Source organism: Lepisma saccharinum, chromosome 21 (genome assembly GCF_977018435.1).
Source record: "Lepisma saccharinum chromosome 21, izLepSacc3.1, whole genome shotgun sequence".
NCBI classification, from domain to species: Eukaryota; Metazoa; Arthropoda; class Insecta; order Zygentoma; family Lepismatidae; genus Lepisma; species Lepisma saccharinum.
This window is the reverse complement of record NC_139249.1, coordinates 14852875-14872664: the sequence shown is the minus strand read 5'-3', so window position 1 is coordinate 14872664 and position 19790 is coordinate 14852875. Positions and strand designations below refer to the sequence as shown.

Sequence of the window (19790 nt, the reverse complement as noted above, 5' to 3'; positions counted from 1 at the left end):
GAAGTCCTCGTGGTAGAAATTCAGCCTGTGGCTGCTCTACCACTTAACCCGCAAAACTATTAATTTTTTATTGTATTTTTTCGTTATTATCTAACTACTTAATATTGTGTGAATGGAAATGTTTAGCATTCATTTGAAAACTCTTAACATCGAATGGTCTCTGGACAAAATTATTTTAAAATGTTTATCAGCATTCTCAAGATATAATAAACAGTGGTCTGAATTACTAATCGGCACTGTTACGTCAGTAGAGTGTACGATATTTGGATCATCCACTCTGCTTTTCACAGTGCGCCAAGACGACAGAGGTCCCTGGTTCGAATCCCGGCGTGAGCACGGGTGTTCTTTGTCAGTGTCCCTTCATCAATATCATCACTCATATTCATATTCGCAATTAACCAAAAGTGGTAGAAAAGCGAAGTAAAATAAACCAAATCAATCAGTAGTTGGATCGCCCACAACAATGACGTCTACTGTTGTGCAGAGGCGCTTGTGATTCAGGTAGGTTTTTAATGACTTGCGTCATGCAGAAAGATATAAAAAAAGGTATAGAACACCAGAGTTCAAAACATCTGTGGCATAGTGAGGCATCTAATTTTCTAGCTAAAACATGCAATGATGATGTTTTATTGAAAACCCAGCTTACTTCAGGCAAATAATACCTGTGGCGACTAATACCATAAGTAAATTATTAAGCAAGAAAGGGCCGACTCTTCCTTCGGACTTGGCGTTCCCACCCGAAATGTCCATGCTACGCCACTGGTTATCATATTGAATGTTCAAACTGAGACTACCATTTCATCATCCTTTTTCAAGCAAGGCTCATCTCCAGGAAGGTATCAACTCGGGGCAAGCCCTGGCACCTACCGACCTTTTGGGTGAGAATGAGTCAAGGCAAGGACTTCATAAACTTTTTCCTGCTCCCTCAAATATAAGCAATATTGTATAATTGTAGAACTAATTGGAATAGAATTTATTTCAATTACCATTTCTGTACTTTACATGTTTATTTTGTACTTACTCAATAGTCTTCTTACGGGTAATCTTAGTATCTTCTTTCTACTCAAGAAAGTCAGTATTTAATTGCCAAATAATAAGAACAGCTTTATTATTTTATACTACAAAAGTAACTACATTTGTACAATGGCTTGAAAACTTCGCTATAGCTCTGTACTCTTAGCTTATAAACTTTCTGACATAGGCTGCCATCTTTATTTATGATAATAAACACTATTAAGTGATATGGATTTGTTTTAATTCATAAATAAATCCCACCACATGCCGTTTGCTATGTATATCTGTATGGATATTGCCATCTGGTTTAACTTTCCAACGAAAGATATCGCAGTATCGCCAGATACAAAACTGGGAACCATATTCTCTCAGACAGTAGGGACACCATGGCTCGTGCTGTAGGGGGAAACGCCCCCAGGAAGCTGATATTAATCTTGGCAACAGTTCACAAAGGCTGCTGAACAACTTTCTTCCATGTCACCACCATTATGTTCGTGGTGTGATAAGGAATATCTCCACCTTCCTCAGCCGAAATGCAGGCATTGATCAACTATTGTACTCTTATTGTTCGTAAGAATCGTATTAACGAACTCAGTTTGCAACTTTCGATCGAAACTCATTCTCTGGCTATGTAACAGCACCCGACAAATCTAAGTAAGTGCCATTAATGTTACTATTAATCTTTTTGAAGTGCCATATTTACCTGCTCAAATATGTGTTATAAACTAGTATAAATGTGGATTCAGATTCAGTATATCCAAACGAAAAATGTAAGCCGTTTCACTACTTCCGTTAAACACCATCTTCTGAACACTTGTTAACTAACAGTTAAAATTAATGAAGCAAGTTTGATCCACGTTCAAGCTTGTTTTGCAACCATTTTTGTAGCTGTAGCCTGGAAGCACGAATGTTACGTCACAGGGAAGCCTTATCCTGCTCCAAAATTACCAAAATGTGAGAATTTAGCAAGTTACCCCCCAGTTGGGTGCCAATGGACATGAAAACACGCCACACGAAATTTGGATCCGAGCGAAATTATCCGACCGTGCCGCACCGTTTTTATTTTTCCCATAATGATAACACGCCTAGAATGTACACATACCCGCCGAACCTGCTCAATGACCCTCAAAGGATCTGAACACATACATGTTTTTTTTAACTTGAGCTCAAAGGTATGCAGAAGGTCAGGAAAGAGTCAGAGAGCCACATAATACATATTCATTCCAGAAACAGTACATTGGAAATTTTTGTTTAACATTGTAACAAGATTATGTTTAAAAAAAAGAGTGCACGTCACAACTTAAGTATTTACTTAACAATATTGTTAGGCGAGTCAAATGTCCCTTAACGCCCGTACAAAATGTAAAGGTGAAATGCTGTACAATTGCTCATGATAGAAACAGGTTAGGCCCAGGGGAACCATAGTTGTGTGTGTCATCTGCATACTGCATACCTTTGAGCTCAAGTTGAAAAAAAGTTATTAGATCCTTAAAGGGTAATAGAACAGGTTCGGCGGGGATCCTTATGGGAGAAATAAAAACGCGTGGGGCCAGGTCGGAAAATGTCGCTCAGATCCAAAACTTTGTGTGGGGTGTTTTTAGGTCAATTGGCACCCCAATGGGGGTGACTTACTTTACTCAAATGGCCTCCTCAATGACATAGTGGTTCGGATTCTACTTTAAACTGTAGGTCGAGTACCGATTAGACTTACTCAATCAACTCAATTACTTTAGTAAAAAAAAAAGATTTTTTGCAAATTTTGGACGCCATCATATTTGTATTTGATATAGGTAAATAAAGCGTTAAAATACACAGAAAAAAACAAAGAAATACAAACATTGTAACAAGATTATGTTTAAAAAAAAGAGTGCACGTCACAACTCAAGTACTTACTTAACAATATTGTTAGGCAAGTACTTAACATCATACTCATAAAGGTAGTATTTTGCGAGTCAAATGTCCCTTAACTCCCGTATAAAATGTAAAGGTACTATGCTGTACAATTGCTCATGACAGAAATAGGTTAAGCGCAGGGGAACCATAGTTGTGTGTGTCATCTGCATACTGCATACCTTTGAGCTCAAGTTGAAGAAAAAAGTTATTAGATCCTTAAAGGGTAATAGAACAGGTTCGGCGGGGATCCTTATGGGAGAAATAAAAACACGTGGGGCCAGGTCGGGAAATGTCGCTCAGATCCAAAACTTTGTGTGGGGTGTTTTTAGGTCAATTGGCACCCCAATGGGGGTGACTTACTTTACTCAAATGGCCTCCCCAATGACATAGTGGTTCGGATTCTAGTTTAAACTGTAGGTCGAGTCCCGATTAGACTTACTCAATCAACTCAATTACTTTAGTAAAAAAAAAAGATTTTTTGCAAATTTTGGACGCCACCATATTTGTATTTGATATAGGTAAATAGAGGGTTGAAATGCACAGAAAAAACAAAGAAATACAAAAAACAAAGAAAACACACATTGCGAAACTTCTGTGGATGCAGTTGAGGAAGAACATCCAGCACTCTTCCGAGGCAATGTAGGAGGAACCTGACCCACGAGATTTGCATTAACCTGCGCACTCTTCCCCTTTCTAATAGGTACCTTACCCGTTCTCCTCCACAAATTAAGGAAGGAGAACCGAGCCTCTGGGAGCAATGGAGAGAGAATTAAATCACGTCGTCTGACTGCTTCTAGGGTTCCTAATGATAGATGACCTAATACACCAAAGCATGTTCTTATTACAGGTAAAAAGAGGCTGTGCAATTCCGATCTTCTGGGCTGCTCTTTTCCGTCTGCAAAAGATGGTAATTAGGCTTTGGAGGGAGTGTGAAAAAGGAATGCATATTCAACTTCCTCCATGCACCTTGTGCTTTCTTGTATGATCAAGTGAAATCTTGCTCTAAGTCGCAGAGTATAGTCATTAACCTCGTATAGCGAAGGTTATGTTTTCTTGCGTCCTCCAGTTGATTTGTCAGGATTGGCATTTCCTTACTTCCTGTAACAATGAAGACAATGTTGATTTCTTCGAGATAACTGTTCGTTTGTTTGAATTGTTGTTTAAAGTCCACTTTATGCACAGTTAGGCTGATCGGGACTGTGACACGTTCATTGGTCAAAAGAACATGATTTAACCATGGACGTCCGCAGATTTTTTTTCCAGGGAGAGGCAAGCAAGGTAATTTTTTCCAGGGGGGGCAAAGGACACATATTTTCCTCCAAAATAGTGATGCCCTCTCAAAAACATGAAATTATCATGTTTCTTCAACGAATTTATAATAATTAACATAAATTACTGTGATTGAAATGAAATTATGTGTGAAATATATAATTTTTAGGTACACATTCATTTTCCAGGGAGGGGCCATGGCCCCCCTTGCCCCCCCCCTTCTGGACGCCCATGGATTTAACTAAAAGAGCCAATAATAAGTTCACATGAAAGACTCGAAAGCATTCGCGTGATGCCTCTCAGGGTATGGGGTATAATATCTCTCTGTTAGTTCGTCAAATAAAAATCAAAGTTAAGTTTGCACTAAGAAAAAGGAAGTCTATTTTACTTCTTTGCAAACTAAATACTTATATTTCTAACATATAATCCATGTCACTCAAAGAAATTAAACTTCTTATAATTCAACTTCATCACTCTATTAAAAAAAAACTCGAAGCCCGAACTTCCAAGTCAAGACAAAAGACACTCGTAATTGCCATGGCAACAGTTTTTAACAAGATAAGTATATACAGGTTAGTCACTATCCTGACATTATCAGTGATAGGTAAAATACAGAAATTAAGATTAAAGAACAATAAATATTTGTACAAGAGAAAATATAATTAATAACAATAAATATTAGTGCAATGGGAAAGGACGTGTCAACTGGACCTACAGTTTAAAGTGGGATCCATTAACTCTTCGTTTGACTGAATTATTGTTCGCCAGCGAAAGACAAATCTACACAGGGGAGGTAGGTAGAAAGATGTATGAAATAATGCTTTGTTGTGGTTGTGAATTTTGATGGCTGTTACAGCTCGTAACATCCCCTTTTAACATATTTTCCGGCGACATTACTGTGTGAAACTTCAATGTTGTTTCACCACAGACGATCTTCACGGAACCTGATTCCTGTAAACGTTCGAATTTGAGTCGTCACCCCTCTGTTGTCACTGGACTCGTCCACTTTAGCACATGCGCACGTGGTCACGGTTAACGCAGACGCTGCCAGCTTACACATATTGCAAAAGGCTTCTAATTATTAAAAAAATCCCGCTAGATGTCGTACAGTGCATGTAGTATTACTAACGTGCCCAGGAACATCGAGCACGAGAGATTATATTTTAAATTTTTAATTGTGCGTGTCTAAAATCAAAGCTTCTCATGTGTTCGACCCTTTTTAGAAGAGAATGTAATAGTATGATATCTCTAAACAAAATGCACTATTTCATGCTGTTAGTTGGTCAGTATTTAAAGGTATTCTCCGTGATGCAAGATACCATAGTCTAACGTCAGACCAAGGTGTTGGAATTTTTCCAAATACTTAAAAATGGTATTTAGAGTATTTGGAATTATCGGATACCTCGGTCTGACGCTAGACCATAGCATAAAGGTAACCAGAGACTAGGAGGACTGTACCTCATCTTCAGAAACCTAGGACTATCATTGGAGACCAGCATCAGGATCTACAGCCATGCTATATGGCACAACAGCGTGGTACAACATTGCCAAATCCAACCTGAATAAGCTACAAGTTCTAAAGTAGCGAGACGCACGGACTCGGTTTTCACTGGATCTGAATCAGTGATGTGCAGTAGACTATAAGTTTACGTCTATGCGTTGTCTACAAGTAATCTACGCGTAGATTACATTGGGTTGTAGTTTACATAGACTACGTAGACAATCTAAAGTGCATTAAAATTAATTTTCAAGGGTTTCATGAAGGGAAAGTGACATTTTCAACTATATTGGTTCCTAACGAAATGAATAGAATATTATTTACAACAAAATTTCTCTTCTCTTCTATTATCAACTATGGAAGAAGATAAATAGTATGCAGAAAACAACAACAGATGGCAGTCGTGAGGCAAGAGTGGTATTTTTGCCATAAACGCTAGAATATTTCTTATACTAGGTTTCTTCCTAGGTGAGAAATTGTTCGAATTTGGAAGAAAGTGTATGAAAAGTTCTCTTCACACATCAGCAACTGATACGTAGTATAATTTTCTCTTAATTCCACGGCGCCCTTTGTAAGTTATCACCTTTCGTCATGTTGTTTACATAGATTACGTAATCTACGTGTATAAAATAGTCTACGTGTAGAATGTAGACTATCGTTGTTTACGCGTAGACGCACATCACTGATCTGAATTTTGGTATTTTCGGAACCGGGCAACCTGAATCAGAAATCTATTCACCATCCATAATATTATCAGTGGAAGCCCAAGGCATGCTGTCACACCCCCACCTAGAATTCCTAAAAAAGAACGTCAAATGCAGAAGAACATGGCAAAATGAGGGCTGACTACTTTAATAAGTATGCGTAACACCCTCCTTTCGAAAATCCTGGGCACACCACTGAATATTACAATCACTACAAACTAAAATAACTCATTAATCTCTTATTCAGTTCGTGAAGGTAAGAATGAAGACGAAAATCGTGCGAACTGCTCGATGAAAGTTACGAAATAGATTCTGACACGCCATAGCAAGGGTGAATGTTTTGAGCCCGTTATGTTTCGCTCAAACCTTCCTATCGAGCACAGCGTGCAATAAGCAACGACGAGTGTTCTTTCAGGGTGCGGGATTACATCTGCTCCTTCTCTGCTTCCTGGTCGACAAATCAGGTTGATGCAGAGATTTTCATCTTCCTCCATGACGCTGGCCCGGCCCACATTCTCCTGTTTGTTTCGTGGGAGTTGTTTGGGAGGGAGAGGGGTGGCAGAAATTCTCCATTCACTTCATTTCTACTGTGCTCTTCGGGCACCTTACTCCACAAGTCGAGATCAGGAAAAATCAATTCTTTGTTCGTTATCAGAGGCATAAACGATCTGGCTTTGAGGGCATCGCTTTTATATTGTAACTGAATCCATGTTGTAAGATGGCACGATTTAGATTACAAACAGGCACTTGTTTCTAATCAGTGACGTAAGTAGCGATTTTTTTGGCCCACCCGCAGCGATAATTAGATGAAGCATCACTATTAGATATGTGCCAGCCACCATGACGGAGTGGTTACGTTAACTACGAAGGGAGATGTCCAAGGTTCGAATTCTGGGTCTTTTCTTGAAGTATGTCATGAATTCGCTATTCTTCCTCATCGTCGCGATTAGCTTATAGAGGTAGAATTGGCGCTCCCATGGAGGGTGATGAAATTAGTTAAAGGGCTGACTTATTCCTCAACACTTTCTACTCTTATCCTCTTTTTTCTTTTCCTTCTTCATTTATCAGTCTTATTACATCTTTCTTTGTGTTTGTTCCTTATCTTCTTCAGCAATTCCTTTTCCATGTTTTCTTTAATGTCTTCTTTCTCTCTCTCTCTCCCTCCTCCTCTTTCTCTCATACATATGCTCTCTTTCGCTTCTATATCTCTTCTATTTTCTAGCTCCATGTCCATCCCCTCTCTCCTTCCACACCTCCCTCTGTCTCTATCTTTGTGTTGTGTGTGTGTGTGTGTGTGTGTGTGTGTGTGTGTGTGTGTGTGTGTGTGTGTGCATGGCCGTATTTAGAGGTTGTTTTTTTTTAGGATTCAGCCCCCCCCCCCGAAACTTCAGGCATGTTGATTAATGGAAGTTCAGAACCCAAAAGTTGTAACACATTTTCAAAAATTTATTCGCAGTTTCACAAAAATACAACAGGGAGACAATCCTGGAATGATCGAGCTAGAATTTTCAAACATTTTGAATTCTGAAATTTGAGCGAAACGGGTTTAATTCTCAGAATCGCAGCCCACCCGCGACCCCTTCATTTTCACTTCTGCTGTCCTCTTTCCAGTGCTGTTACTGGATCAGACTGAAAATTCCCTTGTGATTGTCCCAAAATTCCCGTCCCAACTTTTAAATTCCCCCCTTGATAAGAGTTCAAACTTAGGATATCCAGCTTCGTAGCCGTCCTTCACCCAGCGGTCGATACAGTACATAGCCTTGATTTAACCTTTATGCGGTCCTATAAAACACATACTTGTATAGTGCATACTGTTTGTATATAATGCTGTTTGGTAAGGATAGGAACAATATGAGCGTCGGAAAGTGGGATCGAACTGGTCCATAGAACCCCCCCCCCCCCCCCGAATTGACATCGTTTATTGCAAGTTACAAAATAGCAAAACGTTTGTTAGTTTTATTGTTAATAATTGAAATAAAGTCCAGTTAGTTAGTATTCCAGCAGAATAATCAAAAAATTGAGGTTCTTACAATACAGGCACCATGTTATGCTTTACCATTTAATCGAAAGAATAAGTGGTTCCACAGTTTTCAAAATTCCAAAAATTAAGTTTTATGTCAAGGGTCAAACAACATAAACTTTAAGACTAAAATTTATCTCTCTTACTTTTAAAGCTTTTCTTGAGGTATCTAAAATTTAATAACAAAATATAATAACTGTGCATTTCAGTACCTGTACACTGCATGAAACATAAAATAAATAAACAAAAACAGTTATGCTGCATATTCACACTTCTGATGGATAGAACAGAAAAGTATCCTCAAGGATATAAGGACAGCAGTAATAATAATAATAATACGTTTTGAAATAACTAGTTTATGAAATTTTAAAATTATTATTATTATTATTATTATTATTATTATTATTATTATTATTATTAATTATATTATTCAAATTTCTTGCGACGCCCATGGGAACAGTTATGAGTGAACCCCCCAGAATTGTGGGTGTTTGCGGCTTCTTAATTTCTCTTCGCGTTCTTTCGCTCATTTCCATCACTATTTGGACCTCCCCGATGGCGTAGTGGTAACGTCGTCGCCTTGTAATCAACGGTTTCCCGGGTTCGATACCCTGTGGAGGCACATAGTGGTTCGGATCCCACTTTAAACTGTAGGTCGAGTCCCGATTAGCCACACTATGCATATAGTGGACTTAAGACACAAAATCAATCTATCGTTATTTATTTCTCCTTAAAATTGTCTTTCTTCCGATGGCATGTACACATGATGCCACTTTTCGATTTCGTCTCCACTAGAAAATTTCTCTGCGAGGCTCATGACAGCAAAGCAGCAACTTAAATAGCCAAGATACTTCTAAATTTCGTACTGTGACACAGATGAACAGAAGGATTTGTTATTTACAAGAAAGAACTGCGTTGTAAGTAACCATACAAAATTTAATTTCTTCGATCCCTTATCATAAATCGGGGGACTTCTTTGTATTTTTGTTATTTAATCTCGCTTTTTTGCCAGTTTTGGCTAATCGCGACGATGAAAATGCGTTATGATAAATGGAAATGATGAACGGACAAAGAACACCCATGACCAAGCCGGAACTCGAACCTGGGAAATTCGGTCGACCACTGAGTCGGCTGGAAACTCTAAATATACGTACGTCACATACATCAACATTTATTTTGTTCGTAATTGTATTACAATCAAAAGCCCGAAAAAAGAATTTGGAAGGTACTCATTTCATTTCATCACGTATTTATGGCCAGTTAATTTTCTGTTTTGAATGTAGCAAATATAGTCAATGTTTCCTGAATCTATTAATTTTTCTCGTCTGAACGCATTCTTTAAAAAATCGTTGAAGTTTGAAATATTAATTTCGTTATTTATCAACTTTTGCAGAAAAGTTTGCTGTCCCACTTAGCAAAACCAGCGAAACAGTTGAAAGTATTTGTTTGCGTATCTAAATCAATGTTACACAATCTCCGAACACATAAAGCAACATACACAAGTACAAATCATTGATTTACGTCCACATCTCATGTACTTTGCTAGTTACTTTCATAGATTTAGAGTGCTTTTGTAGTCCAGGACAAATCGGTAAACATCCAAGACTGCACATTTCTTTCTTTCTTCGGAACAGTTTCTAAGTGCGATGTTCAAATTTTCTCCATTGTTCTGTTAGAAAGCGTGTAGTCTCTTTTCCTACAATTTAATTCACAATGTACACAATTTTTTTTTTTTTTTAAAAAAAAAGAATTGTACGTTGACGCAATTTAATATTTATCTTCGTCTTCCTTTCGCATGGCGCTTCAGTCGTTGCCTGAAGGTCGTGAAGTACAGAGAAGTTGAACATCCTTTTTTGCAACACACAAAAGAAATGGTGACATTAAATTAATTCAACTACCTGATTCTTACTCAGATTTTTTAGAATTCCTGTTGTTGTTTGAAGAAACATTTGTTACAGTGCTGCTTATTCTATGAAGAACTCAAGGTACATAGAGATTAGGTAAAGCCATCCGAAGATTGCCGATCTTGCACGAACGCGTGACGTCACCGGAGAAGCAGTGAGCTCGGCTGAAGCAGACGGCCCCTAGCATTTATATGGGAGATTCAGAGAGGGAAAGTATATTATTACTTTTAGGAGGGGGGAAATATTAATTGTCATCCTCCAAGATGGTATTGAGGCATCCTTTTAATGATTAGTAACATAATTGAAAACGCGCTACTTTTAAAAGGTGGCAAAGTACATGTGAAAAAAATGTATTTTGAAAATCCATATTCCTGAAACTTTCTGACCGATGCGCTACAAAGAAAGTTGCGTATTCTCCTTTAGAATTTCGTCATTTTACAAATTGTAATATAATTTTAACAAAAACGTTGCATGCTAAAGAAGAATTAAAGAGTTTAAAAAATAATTGATTAATAGACTTACATTAGTTTATTTTACTTCGCCTATCTGTCACATATGGCTAATCGCAAAGATGAGGATGCGCGAGATGATATGATAAAATTGAAGAAAGGAAAGTAGACCCATGCCCGGGCGGGGATTCGAACCTGGGGGCCCTTGGCATCGTAAAGCGTTGTGCTAACCACTTCGCCACGGAGGTCAGCATTACAAGGAAATAAACAGAAAATGGCATTTACGTTTTAATTTGCGAGAAATATCGAGAGTTGACCTTGCAGTCTCTAAATGTACTTTTAGGGTTACGCAAAACCTTGGGAAGGCTATAGCCCCGGATCTCGATCTGCAAAGGGGCTTACAGTGGGAAAACATTGCTGTGAAATAGTCCAGAAGAAGGGGCGAAATGATTTTTTTTAAATGGCTCAAGAATACAAAGATATAAGTGGACATTTGACAAGCTTAGTCTAAAACTTAAAACTCATATCGTACGTGTGTGTGTGTGGGCGGGGGGGGGGGGGGCACGTGAGGTAACACAGTGGAACATGATTCACAATACTAAAATTAAAATAAATATGTGGGAACAATAGAAATCAAAATAAGCTGTAGCTAGTGACGGCGCAATAGTAAAGATGGAGGGGTAAATCATATTTTCCCAGGGTAATCATGTTTATTATTCCGTTACATACGACACAAAAATGCATATTTTGGCTAAAAGAACATTCATTCATTTATTTATTTTTGTCATTATACTGGGGGCAGATAAGAGAGAGAGGGCGAGAGAAATTGTCCTGCCCCCCCCCCCTTCCCCGTGGTGTGGTCACTGCCTATAGCTATGCTGGAGAAGAATGCACCAATTAATACGCTATTAAATCAAACAGATACTTTTAAAACTTTTAATCAAATTATTTGTGAACTATGATTTAAATTTAGAGAGAGCACATACCTGTTTAATTTAATTTGGATGAGTTAATTTCTGAAGCCTGCCATTTCCGAGCCTTCTTCCGGTGCCCTTCGAGCCCTAGCTGCTGCGTTCAGGTGGCGGAACGAGCAGAATACTAATTAAAACAAATATGTGACATATATATATATAACAACGTGTTGAAGCTATTGACGGCGCCAAAGAAAAGACAGAAGAGAAACGTGGAGAGTGCAGTGATATTTTACAGGAAGCAGCAGGCACGTATCCAGGGATTCCTTTCGGGGGGAGGCTGAACACCATTTTTTAAAGGGGTATCACAATTGTATGTTTAAGGCTAGTGGTGGCAATTGGGTTCCAAAATGTGGGAGGGGGGGTGGACAAGGAGACAAGCATTAAGAGGCCATAGTGTGATAGTGTGGAGGCAAAAGAATGGGGAGCAACTATCTCCTAAATCGTCGCCACTGTTTAAGGCTGTCATTTTAATCAGAACGTGAAATCGGGACATTTTCTACCACTCAACTCCTCTGTTTCCATGCATTAGTATTGTGTGCCGGAACCATCTCAGTAAATGTGTTTGTCCATTTCTTCTCGTCAGGCATCAAAACATCTATGTACCAGAAGTATTTTTACGAAGGTGTTACACATGCACGGAATGCACAATCCACTCGACAACGCGAGATTCAAACTGTGCGCTGGGAACTGGACGCAGACAGTTCACGAATATTTATCTCTCATTCGAGCCTGAACACCACTAATGTGTCTTGTCCTCCCATGTTTGCAGCTCTTATAAAAGCCGAAACCCACCAAATTGTTCATATTCAGGCCTAAGCACTCGCAAGTGTTCAAAATTGTCTGTTGAGTGTGTGTCGAACCCAGTAGCCTTAAACAAAATTATTTTTTATGCAATGAAATTCTCGGACTGCATACACAAAATTTGGTCCTGGCACAACTAAATCATCACTCAAAACTTTGATTTACAGTTGATCTGTGCAGCTTATTTCTTTTTTAATGAATCGCTCCAATGCCCAGTCCGATACTGCCGAAATATTCACTTTAGAGAGAGAGACCTTCGATCTCATCGTCTTTCGACCCGAACTACTCGTAGCACTACTCGACGTTCCGCTGTCATCAATGTCTTTAGCTTTGGGACCGAACTGGAACTAGTAGTAGACTTTGTTACTTTACGGTATTTAGTCCATTTCATTTTCGAATCACTAGATCTTATAAAGCAACCAAAGGACGCTGACTGATCATTAATCGACTGTATGAATTTTCACACTTACCTCTGAAGTCTCCACCTATTCTGTTGTACAGATCAACCGGGAAATTGAAGCCGCGTATTAATATCCTCATTATATTCTAGAGCGTTCCGCAGATAAAACGATTCGTAAATGATTCGTAAATATTGCCAGTAGTTCGACTCCTTCTCTTTTTCAAGAACGTTCCCTCTCGCGCTTTCCAGAGATTAAAAAATTACAATGAATCCGAATCGCCCTACGTGTGGCGCTACCTTTGTTGTGCAGCTTGCAAATGCTTAAAAGGCTCTACTTAGAGTTCAAGTTCGCTACGACAACACCGAAAGCGTAAGAAAAGTTTACGTGCAATATTATCAACAGCAGGGTTATAGAACATTCTCCGTCTAGCCTTGATAAGTATTTCTCTCCTAAAATTATCGTCACATTATTCAAGAAGACAACATAATTTTATGTAGTGTCTTCTGAAAAATGTCCTGGTGGGGGGGCACGAGTTACGATCCCCACCTTGGATACGCGCTATAAACAATAAAAGGGTTATAGAACATTCTCCGTCTTGCCTCCATAATTATTTATCTCCTTAAATTATCGTCACATTATTGAAGAAGACAAAAACCTAATTTTATCTTGTGTAAATCGAAAAATTTCCTGGGGGAGCAGGCTCGAGACACCTGATGCCCACCTTGGATACGCACTATTAACAATAACAGGGTTATAGAACATTCTCCGTCTTGTCTCGATAATTATTCCTCTCCTTAAATGATCGTCACATTATTCAAGAAGTCAAAAACCTAATTTTATCAGTGTAAACTGAAAATTTTCTAAAGGGGGGTTTGAGCCCCCTGATTCCCACCTTGGATACGAGCTGTTACCAACAACAGGGTTATGGAATATTCTCCGTCTTGCCTCGATAATTATTTCTCTCCTTAAATTAACGTCACATTATTTTATTTGACACCACAAGAAAAAAAAAATCTCATTTTATCTAGTGTAAACCGAAAACACTGGGGGGGAGGGCTCGAGCCCCCTAAGACCCCCCCCCCCTTGGATACGTGCCTGGGAAGCAGTCACGTTTATTACACCCTTACATTTATATACAATATTAACAAGTTCTGCTTTTAGATCTCGCACAATTCCTTTTTCACAAAAATGGGCAATACCGCATTTTTTATATCAGTCAAGTTGTGATATTTTAGATTTATTCCGTTAGTTTTCTGATAATAGTTTTCACAGCTTTTCATAGCATTTAGGCATGATTTCAGTTGACAAGAACAAAATAATCTTATTTCAAAACATAGAGCAAAAAGAAATCCAACGCGCTTAAGTTAAAACTCCCTTACATTGGAAGCCTGGAGAGAACAAAACAGGGGTTCCTTCGTAACATGATTTCTTGAAAACCATTCTACACATTTGAATCAACTTTGTGATAAATTGATTAGAAAGGATGAATCTTATCAGTAAAAGTTGTAACTTTTCCCCTGCTACTATATTTTAGAAGATATTCGTTGTCAAATATCTCAATATTTGCATAAGGAACCAGCCTTTTCCGTGCTGAGCGTTTCGATGATGACGTCATGGATCCACGGACATCTGCGCATACGATCTGCGCCGCCGAACGAGCACCCCCTGGAAGAACTCACAAATTTGCTGATTTATATTCGCAAGATGTACGTACGTAGATACATGAATAGAATATTAAACATGTAAAGCATACGCAAATCTATTTTTTTTCTGGGAGGGGGACAGACCATACGCTCTCTCTCTACCCCTCGGTGCAAGATAAAGGGAACCCACAAATTAACAAAAAATGAGTTATGGTTGTTTTGCAAAATTACATGACCCTACCTTTCGCCCTGCATTGTCAGAGTTCGCAATAGACACTGCCATCCACATTTTCTAGCGTGTACTAATTTTTACCATCATCACTTTTTCGTAGCAAGATAGTGGTAACCCACAAGGCAAGATTGCCGCCAATTCAGTGAAGGGTATGCGTCTATCGGAGCAATTAGAAAGTGAATTTCAGGAAGAAGAATGTGATTTGGAAGATAATGAATCATCATACAAACCATCAAACAGTGGGAGCTCCACAGATGACGAAGAAAGTGTATGTATTATCGGGTTTATTATATAGTCGAAGTCATTCCAGTAGTTTTGTGGCATGCAGATCATTGTTTGTTCATTGCAGATCGTGCCCATGGTCTCAGATGATGCAGTTGCTGGTCCATCAGGTCTCCAGATTTATCCACAGGGGAAGTCGCCTAGGAAACGACAAAGAAAATGTAAACGCAACCAGTGGGAGAGGAACAAACTAAAACTTTTGCGCAACAGTGGATGCGAGTACATATCGTCTTCGAAGGAAAAAGTCAAAGCTGTTATTCAAGGAGAAGACTGTTTGTGTTCTAGAAAGTGTTTCAAAGAATAGACTGCCCGTCAAAGAGAAAAGTTGTTTGCAGAGTTTTGGAAACTGGGAAATTTTGATCTCCAAAATTCATACATCTGCTCTTGTATGAAATTGCTTCCAGTAAAGAGACACTATGTGCAGAAGAAAAAATGTAGAAGACAGAGGTCAGTAACGTATTCACTCAAACGATCTTGAACCTGTAAATGTATGTAAAACAGCTTTTCCTAAGTATTTTAGGATTACAACAGCATCGGGGAAGAGTGGAAAAGCTCCAGAAGAAGTTGAAACTGAATGAAGAAACCACACCCTCTCAAGATAAACGAGGAACACATGGAAGAAGAGTAAACAAAATTTCTGACGAAGATATTGCATTTGCTAAGAAGCATATAGAAAATCATCCGGCATACCAGTCTCATTATTCAAGACGTAGGAGTGAAACAGGGAGGAAATATTTAGGTCCATAGCTAAATGTAAGTAAAATGTATGAACTGTATATTGTAGCGTGTGAAGAACGGTCTCAAATTCCAGTGTCAGCTGACAAGTATCGACGAGTATTTTGCAGCAATTATAACATGGGATTCAAAGAACCAGCTATTGACACTTGCAATTTTTGTCATGAACTTATGATCAAACTTGAAGGTGAAGAGAACACAGAAGTGAAAACAAAGTTACAAGAAACTCAAAAGGTACATCTGCTAAAAGCTGATAGTGTTGCGAAGTCAATGCAGAGGCACACAGAAGAAGCAAGCATCCAGATGATGTCCAAGTTTTAGCTCTTGATTTAAAACAAGCCCTTCCAACCCCAAAGTTGTCTACCAATGTTGCGTTTTACAGAAGGAAGCTTTGGACGTACAATCTTACGATCCATGACTGTGCTTCTGGCCAAGGATTCATGTATGTTTGGTTTGAAAATATCGCTAAAAGAGGTTCAGATGAAATTGCATCGTGCTTACTATGCTTTGTCAAGTCATATCCAAAAAAAAGGGGGACAACTTGTTTTTGTATACTGATAACTGTGCAGGGCAAAACAAAAACCACACCATGTTGTATCTTCTTAGTGCATTTGTGTCATGTGGGTTTTATGAGACTGTTACTCACATTATGCCTCCAGCTGGCTCAGTCACGACACCAGTTCACATATTCACCTGATGATTGGATAAACATGATTGCCACAGCTGCAAGGAAAAGGCCCTTTATAGCAAAGACGATGTCACAAGAAGATTTCTTCCATATCAGTGAACTGTCCTCGAACTTCACAAAACGAAAAGTTGCTACTGATGGTCTGGAGCTAAAATTTCGTGATGCTTGTTCATTTCAGTTTACAAAGGATGATCCCTGGACTGTAAAATTTAAAAACACCTACAGTCATATGGAAACATGTCATGATATTTCCCTTGGCAAACGTGGACGTAGACCCAAGGTCGACCTCACTAAACTTGCACGTAAATACAGTTCTCAGGTTCCAATTTCTGTAAAGAAGTATGAGGACTTACAGTATCTGCTGTTGTACGTGCCTCCAGTGTATCATTGTTTCTACAGCAATCTGCATTTTCATGCATAAATTAAAGATGCAGACTGACTGTAGATATTAATCATTCCAAACAATGTAAAAGAGGGTTTTTTATACATCACTAGACTGTCTCAATTTGGGCTCATTTTGTATTAATCCTGATTGCTTAAGATTATAGAAACTGACAATCATCCTCACATGCTAAGATAAAGCATTAGTAATATTGATTTGTATTTCCCTTTTCCAAATAAAATAATATTTCCTTTTGTATTATTCATATTACCATACATATTTCTTTGATAAATTTTGTAGCCAAAGCATGATAACCAACAGTTAGCTGCAATATAATGGTATTTCCCACACCATGTACATCAATTTTGATTCTTTTTAACGTGATTTATGGAGTCTCATGTTTGGAGATAGGGTATATGGTTCTTGAAAGTTCATTTTATCAGTAAGTAGAGTTTCAAGAGCTTCAACTTACATTTGCGAAATTGATGAATTTCTAAAATATTCAATCGCGTTTTTTTCAAAACTACCTTGTTGTGGGTTCCCATTATCTTTCACCGAGGGGCAGAATTATTCACATCAATTCTCAGGACCTTTTTATTAAACGGTGATAGCTTCAGTAAATTTTCGTCATACACCCGTACTTTTGCGTTATTTGTATTAACATCACAGAATGAGATAAGCATGAGATATCATAGACTTTTGATTTTCTTTTTCGATTTCCGATAAAGGTAGAACCTTTAACTGGAAACAATATATGTCCAACAATTCGGCCAATGGAAAAAAAATATGTACTTTGCATCGAGAAAAATTGTCTTTACAAACAATGGACCAGGTGGGCGCTTCTTTGTTTGTGCTGGAAAATTTTCGTCACGAAGAGACGGAACTCAAGATACTACTGTTTGTGAGCAATAACTTTTTCACTAACCGTTGAGATACGACCAGTGATGTGCCGTAGATTTTAAGTTTACGTCTACATGCGTTGCCTACACGCAATCTACGCGTAGATTACATTGGGTCGTAGTTTACATAGATTACGTAGACAATCTAGAGTGCATTAAAATTAATTTTCAAGGGTTTCATGAAAGGAAAGTGACATTTCAACTATATTGGTTTCTAACGAAATGAAAAGAATCCTATTTACAACAAAATTTCTCTTCTCTTCTATTATCAACTATGGAAGTAGATAAATAGTATGCAAAAAACAACAACAGATGGCAGTCATGAGGCAAGAGTTGTCATTTTCCCATAAAACACCAGAATATTTCCTATATTAGGTTTCGTCCTAGGTGAGAAATTGTTCGAATTTGGTAGAAAGAGTATGAAAAGTTCTCCTCACACATCAGCAACTGATACGCAGTATAATTTTATTTTAATTTCACGACGCCCCTTGATACGTTATCACCTTTCGCCATGTTGTTTACATAGATTACGTAATCTACGTATATTAAATATTCTATGTGTAGAATGTAGACTATTGTTGTTTACGCGTAGACGCAAATCACTGGATACGACACACTGACAAATCCTAAATGACTGTGTATCTCGGAAACGGCTAATAGTTGAAGAACGTCGATTTGCCAGATTGTGCGGACCACCATATACTACATGTAGGTGAAATATATCAAATTTCGATTTTTTTTTTTTTTTTTTTTTTTTTTGCGATACTTTATGACGGGGGCAACGAAATATGGGAAATATTTTACCTAGAATGCTCTCGCTTAGTGTCCACCAGTCAAGAAGCGTCGGCTATGATTTGCAGTGTCGACTTATTTAATTGTCTAGCAATTGTATTTATGCTAAACTTAGTTTTATTATTTTACTACTATAATAATATCAATACTTTTTCTAATGCTTAGTGATCCCCTTTTGGTAGAGGCATGTGCCCCCCTCCCTTTGTGCCCCTCCCGCTAAATCCGCCAGTGACATAAAGCATTGTTAGCACAGTGCAAAACTGACAATACCTGTTTCGAATTTATTGAAAAATGCTAACAATGCTTCGTCATAATCTCATACCATGTATGTGTAGTCAGACAAACGTAGGCTGCATGAGGAGATAAAAGACAAACACCTCAAAACACACACACACACACACATGCACATTTGGCGGGATGTTCTTACCATTTCCTGTATACTCTGTGAAGGTTTTGATCACCATTTTTATTATCCGGTACTATCCGTGTGTCGATTCCCGGAAACTGACAGGTGAAATAAAGATGGATGTTCTGCTTTGTCATTAGATTTTTATATCATCGTGGCACGCCCCATTGAGATCGTAAACTTCCTTTCTTCCACCAAAAAACACGCTCTCTGGCATTCAACGGTATAAATACAGTACCAGTAACATTCGCAAAGTTTCTTTGCCTTTTCTCAAACTTATGTGTGTTCTGGATTTTCAGTAAGTAGCTCACAATCGTATCATTTCGATTATGGAATTTACATCTTGTGCATATTTGCTGAAAAACAGCATAAATATACTTATTATATTCGTTTTTCGTTAACGATGTTTAATACATTTGTGTGAATTAAATATATTAATTATTTACTTTAAAAGTCTCATTGATTTAACAATTTTATGCGGTATTAAATGCTCAAGCATTTCATTATTTAATTACAGTCGTCCAGTAATGCATTTCCAAATTATGGTGGCTGTGGCTTCCGCTATAATTACTTCTGTTGAAGGGACGTTCGTTTGTGAGTATGAAAAATTGAGTTGTTTATTGTGAAGAAATATTGGCTTCTATAACACTACCGAAAATTTCTTTTTTTTTTCATTTCAAGTTTTATTTATGAAAGAGCGAGATTCAGCATATGGCTGTTCTTTTGGGCTTAATTTCGGTTTTTATTATTTAGCGTCGCTTTTCTGTCACTTCTGGCTAATCGCGACGATGATGACGAGTGATA

General features: G+C 38.1%; 1 protein-coding gene across 1 annotated transcript in view; it reads left to right on the top strand.

Moving 5' to 3' along the window:
• Positions 1–19216: 19216 nt before the first annotated feature.
• Positions 19217–19790, top strand: part of LOC146004081 (uncharacterized) — a 54179-nt gene continuing 53605 nt past the window's right edge. Inside the window, exons 1-2 of the mRNA XM_083142708.1 lie at positions 19217–19284; positions 19504–19580. Coding sequence (XP_082998834.1) covers positions 19265–19284; positions 19504–19580 — 97 coding nt within the window. The 5' untranslated portion in view covers positions 19217–19264. The remainder of the gene's footprint in view (positions 19285–19503; positions 19581–19790) is intronic.